This window comes from Mobula hypostoma, chromosome 24 (assembly GCF_963921235.1).
Source record: "Mobula hypostoma chromosome 24, sMobHyp1.1, whole genome shotgun sequence".
Taxonomy (NCBI): domain Eukaryota; kingdom Metazoa; phylum Chordata; class Chondrichthyes; order Myliobatiformes; family Myliobatidae; genus Mobula; species Mobula hypostoma.
In genome coordinates this window covers 15,198,703-15,221,424 of record NC_086120.1, presented here as the reverse complement: position 1 = coordinate 15,221,424, position 22,722 = coordinate 15,198,703, and the positions used below count along the sequence as shown (strand labels likewise).

The 22,722-nt window shown below is 40.1% G+C and overlaps 1 protein-coding gene across 4 annotated transcripts in view; it reads left to right on the top strand.

Moving 5' to 3' along the window:
• Positions 1-20,675, top strand: part of sema6bb (sema domain, transmembrane domain (TM), and cytoplasmic domain, (semaphorin) 6Bb) — a 576,599-nt gene extending 555,924 nt beyond the window's left edge. For all 4 annotated transcript variants that reach the window (XM_063032161.1, XM_063032162.1, XM_063032163.1 and 1 more), the window contains 3 exons: positions 3,246-3,323; positions 5,531-5,589; positions 14,762-20,675. In XM_063032161.1, the coding sequence (XP_062888231.1) occupies positions 3,246-3,323; positions 5,531-5,589; positions 14,762-15,774 (1,150 nt within the window). In that variant the 3' untranslated portion in view covers positions 15,775-20,675. The remainder of the gene's footprint in view (positions 1-3,245; positions 3,324-5,530; positions 5,590-14,761) is intronic.
• The last annotated feature ends 2,047 nt before the right edge of the window (positions 20,676-22,722 follow it).

The following is a 22,722-nucleotide window of genomic DNA, read 5'->3' as shown; positions in this document are numbered from 1 at the left end:
GTTTTGTAGAACTGCAAAACAACTGGGACATCATGCTATGTTAAAGGCACCTTATATTTCCAAGTGGCCATTGAGATAAGGGGAAGGAAATCCATCAGCATTTCTTCTTCTGATAGCTGCATGTCAGCAAGGGCAGGATCTGGTTTAAGTATTGCTCGCCCCCTCCGTCATTGAGGCCCACCGCCAATCACTGTGCTCACAGGAAAAGTTGGCCAAGTGGTTAATGAGATGGAAGGTGCCCAGAACCATTGAAGGAAAATCTCAGCAAAAGGCCAAGAGTGCAAGTGACAGGAGGGAAAAATGAAAGTCCTTTCCAAAGTGATTAAGAGAAATTGAGCAAACACGAGGAAATCTGCAGATCCTGGAAATTCAGGCAACACACATAAAAGTTGCTGGTGAACGCAGCAGGCCAGGCAGCATTTCTAGGCAGAGGTACAGTCGATGTTTCGGGCCAAGACCCTTCGTCAGGACGGAGGGTCTCGGCCCGAAACATCGACTGTACCTCTTCCTAGAGATGCTGCCTGGCCTGCTGCGTTCACCAGCAACTTTGATGTGTGTTAAGAGAAATTGAGGCTAATGTTATCACTTTGGGCTGATTTTCATCAAATGCAAAAGCACCAGAATAAGCTGTTACCAAAATCAGCCAATAAGTAAGGCCTGTGAACATGGGCATTTGCTAAATGATTTCTACACATAGAAAAGTATTACTCACACGATAATATAAGACCAAAATTTGAAACCACTTCTTCAGATCCTGGCACTTTGAATACACTCTCATGATTTATAGAGTTGTTGAGAGAAATAACTCTGCCAACTTTCATAGTGCTGACTACTGCCTACTACTCCAAACCAAGTGTCAATAGAAGCAAGCACATCATTCACTCTAAACCAGAGAGAAAACTCTTATGCTGAACAGAGTGCCCAGATTAGAATTCATTTAAACGATTGGAGCTTGACATTTTTAATGCCTTTCTTACACTACATTCAGATGAAGGGGGAAAAAGGCAAGTAGGCAAAATTGGATGCACCATGTCAAGGCTAACTCCACCTCAAAGAGATTTCAGAAGGCAGCCAGAATGAAAAATGAGGCTGCAGTACTTCCAAATGAAAGGAAATGTTAGCTTGAAAGAGAAAGAGTTACAGAAGATCTGATACGCACATATTTAAAATGTGTAAAACAGAACTTCTAATAAAGTTAGTTCCCAGCTGAAATTATGCTGTTTTAAGGAACAAATTAGAAGTTACATCAATTAAAGTTGATCCATATGGACATGCTTGCTTACAAGGGGTGATTGATAAGTTCATGGCCTAAGGTAGAAGGAGTCATTTTTAGAAAACCTAGCACATTTATTTTTCAACATAGTCCCCTCCTACATGTACACACTTAGTCCAGCGGTTGTGGAGCATACGGATCCTTCTTTGTAGAAGTGGTCCACAGCAGGGGTGATTGATAAGTTTGTGGCCTAAGGTAGAAGGAGATGAGTTATTAACTTCAAACTTTCTGCATTATCACTCAAAGAGTTGAACTGCACGTGCATGTAACGAGAGCATCTTGGACCTCCAGGTGGTCCACAGCAGGTGTGATTAATAAGTTTGTGGCCTTAGGTAGAAGGAGATGAGTTATACAGCTGTCGTTACATGCACGTGCAGTTCAACACTTTGAGTGAAAATGCAGAAAGTTTGCATTTAATAACTCATTTCTTTCTACCATAGGCCACAAACTTATCAATCACCCCGGCTGCGGACCACTTTCTGGAGGTCCAAGACGCCGACTTCTACAAAGAAGGGATCCGTATGCTCCATGACCGCTGGACTAAGTGTGTAAATGTAGGAAAAATAAATATGCTAGGTTTTCTAAAATTGACTCTTTCTACCATAGGCTGCGAACTTATCAATCACCCCTCGTATAAGTTCATCAGTGCCGCAAAAAGCAAGTTGACTTGTTCATTGTGATTGCACACTTGTCCTGAGGAAGTTCAACAGTGGATGCTGAGATGTAAGATACTGGTGAATCAGGTTTATATGAGGAAGCCTTTGTTTCTCATAATGCACCAGTGTAGAGTGCCCAGAAGTGAACTGTTTTTTTTAATCCACAGTTTGTGCAAGAAGCCTGTATTGTGCTTGCATTTGTTGGCAAGACATCATTGGGCAATTTGGTCTGGATGTTTCTGTATGTCTGATTAATGTCCAGCGTCAGGCATTCGTCCAATGACAATATTTAATAGGGTTGAGGCCATTTCCATGCTCTCTAACATAAATTTACTGTTAAAGGTACAACATACTATCTTCATGAATAACTTATGGTAAAAAACAAGCATCAGGCCCCACATACATCAGCAAAGAGGCAGAGGCAGGAATTACCTCACTGGGACATTGATGATTTGTGGCAGACTCATTTTACCTTGACTCAATGGTAATTGTGTCATGACAAAGATCTCAGCTTCTCTGCATTGTGCACCTCAGCCTAAAGTATCTTGATGATCCCAGTCCTTACAGTCAAATGAGACCACTTTCAGCATGGAAGCCCATTGGGACAGGCCACAGCTTGGTGAGGGAGATGCCATTGTCACCTGTAGTCATAGGTGGAGGTGCACTGTATTTAAACATGATGGTCAATTGAGGATTCAATATGAAGACTTCATTATAAAAGCTTGCTTGTTCATGGCTTCTTTCAACACTTAAGAAGTTTGCTATTCCATTGGTAATGGGATAATACGGATTTGTCATTGGAGGTTAATGCTATTACATAGAACTCCCAAAAGTAAAGTGTACTGTGTCCTCTTATTGGATACTAATTCTGCAAGAATTCCATAAATAACAAAGATCCATTCCATCTCTTCAGTTACGCCTATTTCTGTTGTACGTACCTAGACATCTGACTCCAATCCAATGCCTGTGTATGAGTGAAGTTGAGAATGATTTTGTCCAAAGTGTGGTTAGAACTTGGAGTAGCTGATTGAATGATATGGATGGACTTAAAGAGATTAACAAGGTGTAACAAGAAAATCATGTTTATGCACCTGGTATCATCCGGAAAGCCCTGCATTTGAATAGTTTGCTGATACTTACCATTGAGACTTATACAATAGGAACAACGACTGGGGTATCTGTTGAACCATATCCCAGTGAAAGTCAACACTGTCAAGAGATGTATGGATAATGAGTCTGAGAAAATAAATATTGTCAAATTATATTTTTGTAACAAATTGCCTAACAATAGAATTTTTCACCTATTGTTTCTAAAGGAGCTGTGTTGGTACTCGCGATCCCTACTGTGGCTGGGTTGGAGATGGACAGTGTGCGTATTTGGAACCTGGAACCAGGTAGAATCATATTAATCCCATAAAATAATCTGAGTCCTATTTTTCAAAATGGGAGCAGTCAACTGTTAGAAGAGATATGCTAACAATGGTTAGTTACTGGACGGGCAGCGTGCTTAGAGGTTAGTTACAGGAGTATTAAATCATTGATCCTCACTGGTGAGATATTTCCAGAGGGCACAGAGTATATTCTATAAATAGCATCACAGACACAATATGCTAGAGGAACTCAGCAGGCCAGGCAGCATCTGCAGAGAGGAATAAACAGTTGATATTTCAAGCTGCAACCCTTCATCACAGCTGTAAAGGTGGCAGAAGACAGAATGAGAAGGAGGGAGAGTGGGTGGGAAGGAGTACAAGCTGACATGTGACACGTAAGACCAAGTGAAGAGGAAGGAGGGTGAGTGGAGGAGGGAAGATGAAGTAAGAAGCTAGGAGCTGATAGATGGGAAAGAAAAGGGTCTGAAGAAGGAAGAGTTTAATAGGAGAGGATAGTGTAAGTGACTATTAGGAGGGTCACAGGTGGAAGTCAACTGCAATGGAAACAAGGATTCATCCAGTTTTACAAAGAAATTTTTAAATACTTGAGTGAGTATTAAAGGGGCTGTTCTTTTTAAGCTTCACATTTTGCACAACCTGGCTCCCAAAACGCAAGGGAGGTGATTTGTTAGATTTGTTATCCTTATCCTAGCTGTCGTGCAAGTTACTCCAGCACTTGCTTGTGTGATTGACTTTTAACTGCCTCCTCAACCAAAGATGATATCCGATGGCTAAAGTTTGGCAATCAAGCCCAGGCTATTAGAATAGACTGATGCTATCCTACAGATTTCTAGCTGGCTATCTTACTCTTGCTGCATTGCAGTGTACGTAAGAACTTAACTAAATAGGGGCCCCGGCCGCTTTCCACGCTTGGTCCTCCCCAGTTAGAGGTTTCCCTGGAGTCTAAAAGTCTATCCATCCCAGCCTGGAATATATGTAATGACTTAGCAACCATAGCTCTCTGACACAGAGAATCCCATAGTTCTTCCATGGGAGAACTTCCTCCTCCTCTGACCCTTAATTGGTTGATCCTCTGTCCTGAGATTTTGTCCTTGATTTCTCCTACCCAAAAATGAGCCGATATTTAGGTACTGAGCCAGACTAAAAAGATTTAAGGCATCGAGGCCTAAGGAGAAGGGTGAACCGTGTTCTACTCACTGCTCCGTAAGACTTTACTCGCCTCTGCACTGAACTAATTGCAGCTTTGACCTGCAGCCATTCAGCTGTAGCACTGAACTGGCTCCGTGGCTGTGGATCCACTTTTCAGGACTCTGCGGCTCATGTTCTGTGTGTCACTTGTTTACTTCCTTTTATTTTTTATCCCACACATTGGATGTTTGGCTCTCTCTGTGGTGTGGGACTTTCTGTGAATTCTATTATGTTTCTTTGTTTCGTGGCTGCCTGCCAGAAGATGAATCTCAAGGTTGTATATGTTGCACATAGTTTGATAATAAATGTACTTTGGACTTCGAACGGAAACTTCCTCTCAGTATTTCCATTAGATCACCTCTTTCTTTTCTGGAAAATAATATCCTTCTTTCTATATTGCAGCAACAGCTTGCTTCTGACTACAGAACATGATTTGTAGAACTATTGTGTACATGTACCTAAAATTGCCAAGTAAAAATCGTTTCTACACTAACAGACACGCAGTTTAAACTAAGTAGCAAAGGCCTGAATTTCAAACTATGTTAAACATTCTTAGTGATGGGCCGAATGGTCTACTCCTGCACCTATTTTCTATGTTTATGTCACTGTCACAATGGGATTTCAGGGATTTTTCAACAATTTGGAATGAAATCCCTTTTCCCATGCTCCTGGCTTCACAGAAATTGAATTGTTTGCAGGTGAGCCTTGACATTGACATTGGATCAGAATTGAGTCATGTACATAGGATGATCATGAACAGCTAACAAGTTAGCCAATCATTCGCTGACTGGGCTAAAGCTTGAAGGAGTTTAAGGTATCAGAGGATGCTCAGGAACTGAATCAATACCGGAAAGAACATTGAACAGTGGCAATGAACTGAACAATCTTTCGTATTGTTTGCCTTTATGCTTTCAAACAAAATTGCATCCAACTTGAAAAGGTTCATAGAAAGTGCATGTAATTTTTGTTTACATAAAGATTGTTTATGAACTACCAAGTATTCTTCTTTGTTGATCTTGCAGCATTTCATTTGAACAAGATGTTGAACATGGAAATACAACACACCTGGGTGACTGTGAAGGTGAGTTTCTATGGACACTGCCTTTAAAGTGAATCCCATTATCCCCAATTCAATGTAATAATGAAGACTAACCTCCCAGTATGGGTTGAGTTACCATCAACTGAAACAAATGTAGCTCTAAAATCAGACTATTGACTTGGACTGAGTATAGGACAATGAGGTGTTTAGAATAGGGTCACTTAGCAGAATTTAGTCCATTATTCTCTGACTATGGGAAAGTGACTGGACTTTTGCCACAGCCACAGAAATGTCCTTAATCCCTTTGAGTTTTGGCATTACATGAAGACCTTCCAAGGCAATGCCCATATCCCACAAATAAAGTAAAATGATCCCTAAGGTTATTTTGGGGAGCCAGTGGTTATTTATTTTTTATTTTATTTAGAGATAAAGCACAGAACAGCCCCTGCGGCCCAATGAGCCCCACCCCCCAGTAACCCACCTGTTTAGTCCTAGTCTAATCACAGGACAATTTACAATGACCAATTAACCTACTAGACTTTGGACTGTGAGAGGAACCCGGAGCACCCAGAGTAAACCATGCTGTCATGGAAAGGACGTACAGATTTCTTACAGACGGTATCGGAACTGAACTCTGAACTCTGAACTCTGACTCCCCGAGTTGTAACCACGATGCTACCGTGGTGCCCATTAGCAGAACGGACCCCTGACTTTCAGAGCCTAGGTTCCTGACAGAGGAGGGTCCTAAATTCCTTCACTGTTACACAGTCTTCATTTTGACAAATTTCAACCACCAAGAAAAATGATTCAATACTTTGCACCAACTCACATTGTGCCAAAAGAAAATACACACACAAAAAACACATTTTCATGAATTTCTGATAAGTGAATCCAGTGGTAAGACAAACAGATTTACTGATAATTGAAATTGACTGTTTCCATGGAAGCAGACTAATTTTTTTTATATAAGCTAAGATGAGATACCTTCAATCAGTGTAAGTGAGACATGACAAATTTGTGTAATACAAACTTGTGCCAGCTCAAGGGAGCAAATGTAAGGAGAATTTTAATGAATATTTATGTAGTTTTTATGGCTTTTTACACCATCCAATTCAAAAAGCAATTAATTTTGAAGTTTATATATATATATAAATAATTTGGTTTTGTCATATATTATTTTCTGATTCTTCCCGTTTGCCAGCATAAAATACTGAGACTTGATTTTGAATTTAAGTTTCAATTTATTTAAATACTATTTTTTAAAGTTTTCTTCAATTTTTACTCTGTAGTTCAAAACCAGGTCGACCTAATGCATTATAAATGTACAAAAGCAAGCTGAATGTGTTAAAAGTACTTCATCCAGTGAGGCAGCATCTGTGGAAAGAGAAACAGAATTAACATTTCAGGTTCACAAACGAGAGAAAATCTGCAGATGCTGGAAATCCAAAGCATTACACACAAAATACTGGAGGAACTCAGCAGGCCGGGCAGCATCTATGGAAAAGAATACCATTGATGCTTTAGGCTGAGACCCTTCATCAGGATAGTCCTGATGAAGGGTCTCAGCCTAAAGCATCAATGGTACTCTTTTTCGAATTCCTTCAGCATTTTGAGTGTATTGCTAACATTTCAGGTTAGTGATTTGTCATCAGAGCCTTTTTCCAACCTGCTGAGAGAACCACATCTAAACCAATGAGGAAGCAGTGTGTGACTCCATGTGTGGAATATTGAGAAAGACTTTTAAAAATCAGAGCAAGTGCAGTGTCATAGCTTGCAGAACCGCTTCGTCACAACTCCAGTGACCCAGGTCCAATCCTGACCTCCAGTGCTATCTATGTGAAGTTTTCATATTCACCTCCCACGTCCTAAAGGGGAGCAGATTGGAAAGTTAACCGAATTAACTATGAATTACCTCCAGTGTAGTTGTATTGGGGGATATTGATTGGAATTATGGGAAGAATATCATGGGATCAGAGAAAATGAGTTCACAGTCATTTGACGGTTGGCACAGTCTCACTGGACTGATTGGGCTGTCTCTGTGTTGCATTAGTCTATGAGAATTCCCCAGAAACAAAAGACAGAGACAACCCCTCATCCTTCACACAACTCTGGCATGTTTGCTGACCCTTAAACTCCCCATCACCGCCAAACCTCCCAAAGCACCTCAAAACCCCTTGATGCCCCTTTCTCCCAAACTGATATGTCCCACTTTCTACACATCCTCTCCCCAAACAAGCCACTCTTCTCCGTTAAAAACTGAAGGTACTAGAAAGTCACAGTAGGTCAGGCAGCATCAGTGGAAAGCAAAACAGGTAACATTTCAGGTTGAAGTAATGCACCAATTTCCAGCTCGATGAAATCCTCAAATCCTTGGGTTTTTCCCTAGGATCTGCCTCCCAATCTTCTTCTTTCACAGTTCCCAAAAGAAAATGAGAAATTGGGTTTCCTTAGTTCCCTTCCCAATGTCTTGTACCTCATTTCCTGTGGCCAATTCTGTATTGTAATGTTCTTCAACCCATCCACACTGAGCATTTATAGAGTTACAGCCTGGCAGCAGGTCTTTCAGCCTAACTAGTCCATAGTGATCAACCTAAGCTAGTCCCATTTTCCAATGTTGGGCCCAAATCCCTCCATTTACCTGTCCAAGTAAGCCTATTGCAGCACTGACAATTTTAACCCCTGAATGTTTCTGGTATTCAAAAACAATTTTTAAAAATTCTTGAACACCTAAAAGTATTTAAAAATGTAATTAAGTTAGCCACAATTTACTTGCCACTGTCCCCCTCCTTAGAACCTCATAGAAGATCTGTGTTCAGATTCCCAACTGCAAATAGCAGGGAATGCCTGTTAATTTCTGCTCACAAGCTGGGCTCTGTGAGGAATCATACTGAAGAAAATTCAGCAAAAGAAGTGCATTGGGTCTCCGGCACTCACACAGAAATCCCAAAGTTGTTGTGCAGGCTCAGTGAAATGTCAGCTGTTCTGCAGGGATGTGTCAACATTACTCTGGGCAAGTCATTGTGTTTCTCTCTCACTAGGAGCTATCTGGCTTGCTGCTTTATTCCCACAAATTTATTCATGCTCTGAATATACTACTTTCAAACTAAAATTAATTTGCATTGTTTTTTAAAAAAATTGATCCATTCATTTAAGGTGTGCATTAAAACACACACTAAACACCCATCTATATGTTTATTGTAAACTGATAAGTGCCAGTTATATCATACATGTCCATTCGTCAGCATAGTTCCCTTTCACATCAAAATTAGCAGCGATGAAGCACCCGTTCTTGATAAAAATCTCCCTTTTCACTGGGAATATGGAGACAATAGGCAATGGGTCATAAAGCATGACCAGACCTAAGTAACTGGGATTGTAACTCAGCAATTCAGAACTAAAAACCTGGATTCAAGAATTACAATCAAATTCAGCCTAGAGAATGATGTCTGAAGAAATCAAAGGTACTACATGTTGTCATAGCTCTTATTGAACTTGGGGTTACGTGGGAGAATGCAAGGGATTGTAAAGTTGGGGATAAGGGGAATAGGGGTGAGGGGTGGTTAACTACTGAAGCTCTGCAGGTTAGGCTAACGTTGCTCATGGGCCATGACCAGAAGTCCTATCTCATTTGAGTTGAGCTAATCAATCTCAGTCAGAGACATCTCCAGGAAGATTTAGTATCTCGGTTCCCTGGGGTTGATAAGGAGAAGGAAACAAAACAATCCTTTTGCAACAGAGTTCGTGTATTTGCCTCATTTGACTTAAGTGATTAAAGAAAATTAACTATGCCCAAGGGAAAGAAGCTAATTAAAGTTCTGTTCATAAAAGTTAGGCATTGATGCTTACTTTAAGTCAAATCAATATCATGCTTGGAATTTCGATCATAAAAAAACCTGCTTCTTATCTGATCCATAGAAGGGCCAGAGAAATACAATGTATCTGGCCCATTAAGTAATGTTCACTTCATGGAGTGTAACGTAAAATATTAATTAATTTTATTGAATACAGAGTTACAGATGGATTTATAATTATACAAGGGAAGTGACAGACTTTAAATTAAAAACAGGTGCAACCTGTTTAAGCGTTTAAAAAGTTCTCAGTGTGTGCTTTCAGATTTGGTCTCCTCCCATGGTTAATTATAATAGAGCACTAACAGGCCTCCTGATGAAAACTGCAGGCATCAATTTTAAGATGCAAACTCTCAGTTTACTATCAACCCTGTGATGCTGTCAAATCAGATGACTGTGTTCTAAGATTTCCCTCAAAAACAACTCTTAAGAATTTCCTGATTGGAAACAGGTCTCATGAGTAAGGGCATCAGTATTACTGTGCATAAAGACAAATAGGGGTGGTGTTTATTTCCTAATTCGTCTCCATTGTTATCAGCTGGGCATCTAACAACTAACAGTGGATATGAACTCAAGGAGAACAAGCAGCTAGTGACCCCACACCCATATGTCACTCTGGCAATCAAACGGCAAAGAACATAAGTATGGTTGTGGATTGAGGGTAGGCACATATCCTCTGTGATATCCATTGTCTTGACCCTTATGCATAATTGCTTCTGAAGCATGAGAAAGCTTATTCAAGAATCATGAGATTTTTGAATGGTTCCAGAGGATTGGAAAATCACAAATATTCACTACTCTCTTTAGCAAAGGAAAGAGGTAAAAGACAGTAAGTTATAGGCCTATTACTTTGTCTTCAATGCTTGACAAGGTGATAGAATCCATTGTCAAGGATAATGTTTTGGGGTATTTGGAGGCACATGATTAAACAGGCTGAAATTAGCATTGTTTCCTTATTTCAGTGGAATAAAGGAAATTACAATGGCATGAGAGGGGAACTGGCCAAAGTTGACTGGAAGGGGACACTTAGCAGGAAGAATGGCAGAGCAGCAATGGCTGGAGATTCTGTGAAAAATGAGGAAAGTGCAAGACAGATATATTCCAAATAAAAATAAATTTTCAAATGGAAGAAGGACACTACCTTGGCTGACAAGTGAAGTCAGAGCCAAAGTAAAAGTAGAAGAGAGGGTATACAAGGAAGCCAGAGCTAGTGGGAAGATAGAGGATTGGGAAGCTTTTAAAACCTTCAGAAGGACACTAAGAAGATCATTAGGAAGGAAAAGATGAATTATGAAAGGATGCTGGCAACTAATATCAAAGAAGATACTGAAAGCTTTTTTTAGGTATATAAAGGGTAAAAGAGAGTTGAGGGTAGATATAGGACCAATACAAAATGACACTGCAGATGTTATAAGGAGAGAAAGAGAGATGGCAGAGGAACTAAATGCATATTTTGCATCAGTCTTCACAGTGGAGGACATCTGCAGTATACTGGATATTCAAGAGTGTCAGGGAAGTGAAGTATCTGCAGTGAAAATTACAACTGAGAAGCTGATCAGGAAGCTTAATGGTCTGAGGGTGGATAAGTCTCCTGGACCTGATGGAATACATCCTCGGGTTCTGAAGGAAGTAGCAGGGGAGATTGCTGAGGCATTAACAATGATCTTTCAAGAATTGATAGACTCTGGCATTGTACCAGATGACTGGAAAATTGCAAATGTTACTCCGCTATTTAAGAAGGGTGGGCGGCAACAGAAAGGAAACTATAGACCTGTTAGCCTGACAACAGTAGTTGGGAAGTTGTTGGAATCGATTGTTAGGGTTGAGATTATGGAGTAGTTGGAGGCACATGACAAGATAGGCCAAAGCCAGTATGGTTTCCTGAAAAGAAAATCCTGGTTGCCTAACCTACTGCATTTTTTGAAGAAATTACAAGCAGGGTAGACAAAGGATATGCAGTTGATGTGGTGTACTTAGATTTTCATAAGGCCTTTGACAAGATAAGAGCCCATGGAATTACAGGGAAGTTACTAGCACAGGTGAGCATTGGCTGGTCAGCAGAAAACAGAGGGTGGGAATAAAGGGATCCTATTCTGGCTGGCTGCCGGTTACCAGTGGAGTTCCACAAGGGTCAGTGTTGGGACCACTGCTTTTTACGTTGTATGTCAATGATTTGGACTGTGGGATTAATGGATTTGTCAATGATACAAAGATAGGTGGAGGAGCAGATACTGTTGAGGAAGCAGAGAGACTTAAATAGTTTAGGGGAATGGACAAGGAAGTGGCAAAGGAAATACAATGTTGGAAAGTGTATGGTCATGCACTTTGGTGGAAGAAATAAACGGGCAGACTATTATTTAGATAGGGAGAGAATTCAAAATGCAGAGATACAGAAAGATTTGGGAGTCCTTGTGCAGGATACCCTGAAGTTTAACCTTCAGGTTGAGTCTGTGGTGAAGAAGGTGAATGCAATGTTGGCATTCATTTCTAGAGGTATAGAATATAAGAGCAGGGATGTGATGTTGAGGCTCTATAAGACACTCATGAGACCACACTTGGAGTATTGTGTGCAGTTTTGGGCTCCTTATTTTAGAAAGGATATATTGACATTGGAGAGGGTTCAGAGAAGATTCATGAGAATAATTCCAGGAATGAAAGGGTTACCGTATGAGGAACATCTGGCAGCAGTTGGGCTGTATTCCCTGGAGCTCAGGACAATGAGGGGGACCTCATAGAAACATTCCTAATGTTAAAAGGCCTAAACAGATTAGATATAGCAAAGTTATTTCCCATGGTAGGGGAGTGTAGGACAAGAGGGCACGACTTCAAGATTGAAGGACGTCCATTTAGAACAGAGATGCGAAGAAATTACTTTAGTCAGAAAATGGTAAATCTGTGGAATTTGTTGCCATAGGTGGTTGTGGAGGCCAAGTCATTGGGTGCATTTAAGGCAGAGATAGATAGGTTCTTGATTATCCAGAGCATCAAAGGATATGGGGAGAAGGCAGGGGAGTGGGGTTGACTGGAAGAATTGTATCAGCCCATGATTGAATGGCGGAGCAGACTCGATGGGCTGAATGGGCTACTTTTGCTCCTATATCTTATGATCTTATGGAAAATCTTACCTGACAGATCTGTTGGAATTCTTTGAGGAAATAATGGGCACAATGTACAAAGGAAAGTCAGTAGATGTTTTCTTTGATTTTCAATGGCCTTTGATAAGGTGCCACACGTGATGCTGCAAAACTAGATAAGAACCCATGGAAAGATGAAGAGTGGGAATATACTATTTAGTAAAGATACAAGCGTAGACAGAAGATTGGTTAATTGGAAGAAGATGAAGAGTGGGAATAAAGGGGGCTTTTTATGGTTGGTGCCTATGACTAATGGTGTTCCATAAGGGTTCAAATTGGTATGTACTTTTCAGGTTATATGGTAATGATCTGGATGGTGGAACTGATGCCTTTGTGGCCAAGTTTGAGGATGATACCAAGACAGGTGAAGGGGCTGATAGTGTTGAGGAAGCAGGAAATCTGCAGAAAGACTTGGATAGATCAAGAGAATAGGCAAAGAAGCGGCAGATGGAATATACAGTAGGGACGTGCATCGTCATGCGCTTTCGCAGAAGGAATAAAGACAAAGGCCATTTTTGAAATCGGGAGTGAATTTAAAAATCGTAGGTGCAAAGTGATATGGGAGTCCTAGTGCAGGATTCCCTAAAGCTTAACTTGCAGGTTGAGTCAGTAGTAAGGAAGGCAAATACAATATTATCATTCATCTTGAGGGGATTAGAATATAAAAGCAAGGATCCTCAGGCTTTATAAGGCATTGCTCAGACTACATTTGGAATATTGTAAACAGTTTTGGGCCCATATCTAAGAAAGGTTGTGATGGCATTGGAAAGGGTCCAGAACAGGTCCACAAGAATGATCCCAGGAATGAAAATGTTAAGGTGTGAGGATTGTCTGATCTCTGGGTCTGTTTTCATTGGAGTTTAGAAGAAAGAGAGAGTCCTTCATTGAAACCAAGCAAATATTGAAAGGCCTAGATAGAGTAGATGTGGAGAGGATTTTACCATTCGTGAGAGAGTCTAGGAGCACAGGATTCAACCTCATAATACAAGGAAGTCCCTTTGCATAGGAGATGAGGAGAAATTTCTTTAGCCAAGAGTGGTGAATCTGTGGAACTCGTTGCCATAGAAAGCTGTGGAGGCCATTGAGTATATTAAAGACATAGGGTGATAAATTCTGATTAGTAAGAGCATCAGTTGTTACTGGGACAGGGCAAGAAAAGTGGGTTGAGATAGAAAATAATTCAACTGTGATCAAATGGCAGAGAATATTGGCCAAATGGCCTACTTTTGCTATTATGTCGTATGGTACTCCAAGAAAGTCAAAAAAATGAAATTAAAAAGAAAAGTTGTTAAATTCCTTGCGAGAAAACGTCAGGCACCGCAACTCAAGCACTGGCATTAGGAGGGCTTTATTAAAGTCGCCACAGATTTCTGACCCTAAGTTGGAACTCCCAACCCCTCAAATCACAGTGAAGTGCGTAGCTTCGCTTGTGGAGAAAATATGTGGGGGAAAGCATTTGGATTAATGTAGAAAACAAGAGAAAATCTGCAGATGCAGGAAATCCAAGCAACACACACAAAATACTGGAGAAACTCAGCAGGCCAGGCAGTACCTATGAAAAAAAAGTACAGTCAACTTTTCAGGGCCGAGACCCTAGAATTAGTGTAAATGGGTGATTGATGATCAGTATGGACTCGATGGCTGAAAGGCCTGTCTCCATGAATATGGATCTATGACACTTCAGTGAACAGGCAAGGGAAAAGCCCAACACAGACAGAGCTTCACATGAGGCTGACAAAGTTCATAAGAGCAGCTTTAGAATAGCAGTTCAAAATCAACGAACCCCACTTCCTGGAGTTCTGAGTCAACAAGATTGAATTTAAAATCCTACAGTAAAAAGAGAGAAATTTCAAGGGGACTGAGAGTTTTCATCCTTTAGCGGTTCTGAGGAACAGTGAGGTAAGAAAAGGCATAATGATTTTAAGAAGAATTACAAGTACAGTGGTTTCCAATGGTCTGTGCAGGCTGAAGTGGAGGCAACACATTACCATAGGAGGAAGAGCATTTGTAGTTGAATTCCCTTGTGAGCATAATACAGTTAAAATATTACAACAATCAGCAATTGAATATACAGAACATGCGGAGCAGTGACGAGATTATGAAATAGAAAACTTGACCCTGTAATATAAAAGAATGGCAGTAATATGCAATAATTAGCAATGTCCAACTTCCATTTGAGTTAAATAAACAATGATTCCAGCCTGTTATCTGTTTTGTTTGTTCCCACCCTAGGCCTGATACATGAGAGCTTTGTCGAGGAGCCCAATGGTCTGGTTTCTGTCAACCTCCTGGTGATCTCAGCCATTGCTGCCTTTGTGATCGGAGCAGTTATCTCGGGGTTCAGCGTCTGTTGGTTCATTGGCCACCGGGACAAAAAAGACACAGCGAGGAGGAAAGATAAGGAAACCATCCTTTCTCACAGCGAGTCTGTGGTCAGTGTCACCAAGCTCGGCGGCATGGTGGAACGTCGCTCCAGGGGGCAGTCAGAAACTCTGCTCGCTCCCCTGATGCAGAATGGCTGGTCGAAGAACTTGATAAAAACCAGCCAGCATCACCTTGATTCCACAGTTCTCCCAACGCCAGAGCAGACGCCGCTGCAGCAGAAACGCAGTGCACGGATTAGAAGCTGTGAGTGGGATCAGAACCTGATTAACGCAAGCCTAAGGGATCAGCCGTGTGCCGGATCACCTATGATACTGGTTGACTCCACGCACCAAACAGTGCCCCACCATGTTAGCAATGTGCGGGTCATCCCGACTTCCCGCCATTCCTTCCATCGAGATCAGGAGCTGGTGAGTGACAATAAAGATGTTATGGACAACCATTATCTTTCGCATGGTATGAGAGAACAGCTTGAGAAACCGAGTTCTCACTATAGGTCATCGTTGGGTGGGAACGGAGGTAGCCATGCTTTTGTGGAATATTCAGTATCTCCTCATAACAGCCCCAAGCGAAGAAGAGGCGCATCAACACCTGTATTGCCACAAGACTATATTGGGGACGACCCAACCTGTTCCACACAGTGGAATTATGAGAAAGCAAATGCATCCATACCCTCACAGCATGTGAGGAGTCAAACATTTAGCAGAGGGGAAAGTTCAACAGCTCTGCAGAGAAAGGACCCAGTGACTGTGCACCACGTTCATCTCCATCAGTCAGTCCAGTCCGTTACCGGGCAACCTGACCTTGCAAGCTTCAAAGCACCAAAAAAATCGGGCGTTGAAAGGACAACTTCAGCAAAGTGAAATGCATTCTGCTTTCCTAATTCTTCATTAATCTTTGTGAAAATGTGTGACTAATGTTTAAAAGCAAAAGTTAACTACTAGAGGAAACCTGGGCATGGAGACAACAGTGCTCCTTGTACAACAAAGACCTGTCCTCAAAATTATGCATTTATTTCCTTTGCAAAAAAATACATGAGCTTCAGAAGGATGTAGGGGAGAAAATTACTGAGGAATCTTACTGGATTTCTCTTTACTGCTGCCTTTTCAGGAGCCATAGTAACAGAAAAAAATTATCCTGGAATTTTAATTAGCAATTATTCTTACAATTTTTCACAGCAAGATTTTTATTACTGCTAATCTAATAAAACAATATCCAAATGCAGAAGATACTGGCTGTGCACTTCAAAAAAATCATTAGACTGTCTTATACAAGTTTCTAAAGTTAATTTACTTTTACTTCATACCTTGGCTGAAATAAATTCAGCACGATACTTTGTTTGGACAAGCTGCATTGGGCTTAATTTCAGATTTATGCAGATTAGATTTACAGCAATACGTTCGTTCATTATCAGAATCATAGATTGACACAGCCCATAAAGAGGCTATGAGAACAAACAGACACATGCCAATTCTTTGGCAGACATTTTTTGTTTAGCTTTTTCTTGCTTTTCCTTTATCTCTTCAATGTTCTTCTTCAAATTTCCTTTGGAACTTATTTTCAGTCTGCTTCACTTCCCTTTCAGTTCCTGGCAACTTGCTACATGAATGATTTCTTCCCCAAGTCATTTCTTGTTCTTTTGCCAATTACCCAATGTCCAGGTTATTGGGCTACCAACCTTTCTAACAAAAGGAGACAATTTCTCCGTTTTGCTTGTGAAAACCCACCATGATTGTGAGAAAATCTCTTAACTTTTCCTCTTCCAATTTCTTTGTGTCTCTAGTAACTGAAGTCCTACAATTTTAGTACCATTCCCACTAAACTCCCCTGCACCTATTTTAAGGCCTTGACACCCTTCAGAAACTTCAGCACCAAAAAATGGCCTCAAGCTTTGTTTGGGGCCTAACTAATTAATCATAATTTCCATTCTTTACAGTGCTATTTACAAAGCTAAGGATCCTAAAAGCATTTCAAAAAAAAACCTTCTTTATTTTTCCCAACCATCTTCAGAGATTTGTCAATCTAAACCCTTGTGGCAGATTTGTGGATATACAGTAAATCCTTAAGCAACCACCAAATCTCAATGTGTTGCTGTAGTGGTCTAGTAAGCAGGCTTAGACAGGATTCAAAAACACTGACACCTTCCCCAAATATTTATAAGAGACAGTTTATCCAAATTTCTTCTGATGCCCTTTTCTGATGAAAGAAATGACACTGCGTCATATATAACTGCAGACCTTATAAATTAACCAGAAGGTGCTAAGGGTGAATTGGGTTTTATCCACAACCAGGATTAGATAAAATTTCAAGCAACTGTGACTGAACAACAAGCAAAAAACAAAACAGGATCTAATATTGACCGTTCTCCTCCCTCAACCCAGGGCACTGAGGTTAATTGTACCACTGTCCCAAAAGTTGCTTCATATTGCATTGCCAATATCATTTACCAAGTAACACATGAAAATGAGCATTGAGCTTGTACATGTTCAATCCACATAATTGATTAAAACTTGGTATAACACTCCATCAACTACTTTCCAGAAAATACAAATCTAAATTGCAAAAATGAAAACAACATCAGTCATTCTTTAACATGAGAAGAAAGGCTGTGACAAGCCAAATTTGTTTGTCATTCAACCAAAAAATACAAAGGAAGAAAGTTGATGTTGAATTTATAATGCAAACATTATGTCACAGAACCAGCTTCCCTATCTATTGGCAGTTGTGGCCGTATAACTGTCTAGAAAATATCCACTGCATTCTGGAACAGAGACAGTGGGGCAACACCTCTTTAAAAAAATTGGTGTACTTTTTAAGTGGTGCTGAACGTATACAGGAATACAAGACAAACTTTTCTTTCTCTTGGATTTTATCCAAGGTTTTGCAGTCTGCTTCCCTTGCTCCAGCAAATAGGCATGAAGCAGAATAGTTTCAGCTAATATGTTTTTCAGGAATACTTGGTATTTAAATGCATTTATTTAATTCCATCCAACAAGATGAAAGAGAACTTGAACTGAGCTACCAAATTTGAAGGAAAGCAATGTTGATGTTGGCAAAACCATGTTGCGACAGAAGATTAAAACACAGAACACACTAAGACTGTTAACATTATTTGTTAATCCTTTTAATTAGTTCCGTTCAGATTTGAACAAAAATCAGAACAGAAAGTTCAAAAGACAACTCTCCTCTTAAACACTGAATGTGGGAACGGAAAGCTTTGCAATCCTCATATCTCCATTTCTTTTTATAATTAAGAGGAGCTCCTGGAAAGCAGCAGTACACGTTCCAATGTAATTACTGTAGCAGATTGCAAGCACAAACTTTTCACGGGGAAGATATTATTTTATAAAGTTTTAGATAAATTTTAGAAGCACTGATAATTTTGATGATGGTGTAATGGTTGAATTTTGCAATGACTGTGAAAGACTTTCTCAGTATTCATGTATTTATGGACTGCACATTGCGTAAGGTTGGGCATATCTAGAAATGTTAGGGGACTGAGGACATTTACTCTCATTTGAAATTCAACAGAGTACAGTGAAGGGCACAAGAAATGTTCGTACCACGCCCAAATGAACTATGTAAAAACCCAGCTATGTAATTAAGATTCTGTCCTAATGCACTCAGTTATGTCTGAAGAAGGATTTTAAGCAGTGCAACACTAGTAGTGCAGCTCAGTCACTGGCAGAAGCAGTGACGGAAGCATTTTAAGCTGATGAATACATTATCTGACACATGTAGTCTATTGGCACAAACTTAAAATGTACTGGCTCAGGTACAAATATACCTGTAGCACCTTGGTATCAATGACAACATTGACTTGCTCTTTATTCTAAGGCTAGTGTTAATTCCATGGCTCCCAATGTGGTAATTTTCCATAGGGAAACTAGAACAATGATACAAATGTCTAACGAATATGCCAATTTGTAATATGTTTGAATTCAATGGCCGTAGAACAACTAAGATGTTGTGATAGTGGTGCAGAATCTGTCCATGGGTAAACTCATCACTGTGGATGAGAGGCAGGAGCGTATCATCAGAATGTATATATATCACTAGAAGGCTGTTCTGTGAAAGATGTGTCATTCTTCCTGCTCCATAATGTTTATTTTCCATTCATTTCAATCAGCATTGCTTCCAGCTTGATGGCAACAGTCTGCATCAGACTTAGTGTTTCTGCTTTATACTCAATCTAAAAAAATGTCCAGTAGCTTAATTTTGGAATTAAGTAACAATGAACGGGCTTGGGGTTTTACAACCAGTGGCAATCATAGTGGTCATTTAAACTATTTGAACTGTTTTGTGACATCACGAAGATTTTTTTCATCATACTGTGACTTAAGTATTTACAGTTCTATTTACATATTTATCTGTTAGGTCAAAATTCATTTTGCAGGTAACTTTCCAGAAAGAAGTTATTCTTGAACTCTGATGAGCTTACTGAAGGATGTTTGAATCCTGGCCAGGCCTGGTCCCATATGCAATTGATCATTAAGAATTATACAAAATGTGTGTGTTGTTTCCTAGCCAGCTTACCCACTCCTTGCATTGCATGGTGTTGTGCATGCCTTGTGTGGGTCTGTGCAAAATTCTTTTGACATGGGCTTAGATTTAGGCATGGAATGTAGACATACCCAAGCCAAACTGAACACTCTGTCCCAACCTGCCAAGCAGGGCATTCTGGGCATTGTTTCGGAGCTAGGCCAAGACTCTAATTCTGGATGCTAGACTTTAGGGCCAGCCTTTCTCTTGTAAATAGTATATCGTTTACCTCCGTTGCACTTGACAAAGATTAACATTCTATGACAGACTCTGATGGTCCTAATTAAACAACTGGGAGCTTGATTCTGTCATTAATCATAGCTTACTTCAACATATTTGCTTAATTATAATTGTTAGTGCATGATGTGCAAAGAAGAATAAATACAATTTGCCTTAAGGCTGCCAAATCAGTTTTCTTGGGCACCAATTGGATCCACACCATTACTGTTACAGGCCATTTTAGACCTACCGTACACTTTATTCATTGGTTGGTCAGCACATGATGTACATCAGACCTGTTAAAAAGAAAATTCAGTTTGATGCCCAATGAGATTGGCATAAGCAATGAAATTTTACCCGCAAATCTGAGAGGTGCAAGATTTGGGAACTAGTTTGGTCTTCAAAAGATGAAAATGCTGCTAGTTTGAAAGGAAAGCCCATTATTAGAATGATTTTGGGCTGACAAGATATAATAACTACAAATCCCTCTTAAAAATACTGTGGAGGGAAGGTGAATAAAGGGACTATAGTAGTTTAGCACTTGATTTCTAGCCATAGATCACAGGTGTAAGGTACAGGATAGCCTGTCACTTGCTTGCTTCTTGTCGAGGAGTGTCTTTCTATGGCCATTACATGCAGTGCCACTCAAAAGCAAGATGTTACCGTTCAGAAAGGAACACAGAGGATACTCTATCAAGCCGACTTCTTTCGAAATGGCTCTCTTTGCTGTTGATCTCAGAGTGGTAAATGTGGTGGTTTTAGAGATGCCCTCAGCTCAGAATAAGGAGGAAAGATGGATGGTGTTGAGATCTTTGAAGGAAAACAAAATCTCCCAGTTCTAATGGGAAGCTCTGTGTGTGCGCGTTTGTGTGAGTGTGTTTGTGTGTCAGTGTGTTTTCTTGTTTTACAAAGAGACTGGAACAACAATATGTAATTCAACTTTTGCTTATGGAGTAAAACCCCATGTTAAAGAAACTTCTTTTTAATGAAATACCTTTGTTGTCAAATCTACTCCTGATCTGTTTGCATTTTGTTGTCATTCACAAGGAGCTATAAAAGTGTTAAGTTTTGTGCAAATATACACATTTAACATTAATATGTAACATGTTATAGCTCTGCACATGAGTTTCTCATAGTTATATTATTATTTTGGAAAATATTTATTTAAATTTGTTTTGCTGATTGAAAATGCACTGCATTTAAAAACACACCTCACTGAGTTTCTGGGAATAAACTAAACCGTGGGGCTTTTATTATCTTCTGTTAACAAAGGAGATGCTGTATTATCATCTAGTTTCTTATTGATAAGTACCCACAACATAACCTACCTTCGAATCAGAATACAGCTGGCATTAAATTTGCAGTCTATCAATGCTATCCATATTACTGGAGGCTACAAAACCAAATCAATCCCTGCCTTAAAGAAGGACTTAGATAAACCATTGAAGAAGAAACTGATTGAAGAATCTGGAGTAAGAGCAGTCATGTGGTACCTCAAGGTGTAATGCTTAACACACCAGTAGACGAGCTGGAAATCAGAGAAATCACACTGCTGCGCTTCTAAGGATGAATCTAAGGCACATGAGAGATCCAGCTCTGTACCTCCTGTACTGCTTTTAACCAGAAATCCTTGATGCAAATGAATGAAGAAAAGTATACACAAATTCCAGAGGAACTCAGGCAGTATCTATGGAAATGAATAAACAGTTGCTGTTTTGGGCTGTGACCCTTCCCAGTCCTGAATAAAGGGTCTCGATCCGAAACGCCGACTGCTTACCCATTTCCATAGACGCTGCCTGACCTGCCGAGTTCCTCCAGCATTCTGTGACGATTGCTTTGGATTTCCAGCATCTGCAGACTGCCTCGTGTTTATGAAGAAAAATAGACTTTACCCCAACGCTAAACATCCCTCAACTCATGAAGTCAAGGTTTTCAAATTGCTCAGATTTTGAAAGAAACTGATTCTCAAATAATGATGTTTTCAGTTGGTTGATGAGATGAAGAAAAAATTCCAGGTGAGACTTGGTTTAGATTTTAAATTTGCAGCTAATATTTTGCTTTAAGATATCAAAAAACATGAACAGATCAATTCTCCCTTCAGGATGCTTAGCGGTAGATTCATTATTTTTAACGTCAGTGGAGTAACAAACCTCAGTTCGAAGATGAAGATCCTAATATAATCTGTGCCTGCTGATCCTGTCCAGGGCACGAGTTGGAAGGCTGCCGTCTCTCTGAGTGCACCCTAAACAATGAAAACAACTCTTGTCCTTTGTACACAGTCTTGTAATGCTGTCAGAGTGCCCTCAGGTGGAGAGTAGGATGGAACTCAGCTCCATTTCCTGACACAGGTCACCCCAAGGTTACAGCAGGGTTTCATTCCCATGAACAGTTTATCATCCAGACTGGTTTCCCACGTGGCAGAAGATGACCACAGCTCCACAGCAGCCAGCAAATACACCCTGCCAGTCTTCCAAATACTCATTCATTTGCACGAGCTGTACGTTCATAAGCTGGAGAAGACCTGTACAACGTAAGGGTCTACATCATCAATATAACCATGCTGGCTGAGATTCCATATGCTTTTCGGTGGCTGTGAAAATCTCATCACAAATCAGCCTGTTGAAAAATACAAGTGACATTATATGGAAAAACCACATGCAAATCACACAAAAGGCTGTAGGAACTCGGCAGGTCAGGCAGCATCCAAGTCAGTGTTTTGGCACTTCTTCAGGACCCATAATCAAGCAGCCTTTGACCCATTTCAGGAAACCCATTTTGCAAATCCGCTGGATAATAGTATTAGATGTGTTATCTTTTGTAACTCCAGAAACTAATTGAAAGAAAAACATAGGAGCTGGGATGATGATCTACTTAGTTTTGCTTTTCCTTTTTGTTTAATAAAACTCTCATACGCCATGGTGGCATAAAGTTGTATGCCATTCGTGTACTTCTTACATATAACTCATAATGAATGATGAAAACAACAAAGAATACTTAATCAAACAACATATTTACAATTAAATATTGAATACACTACACTCCTCCCTGCT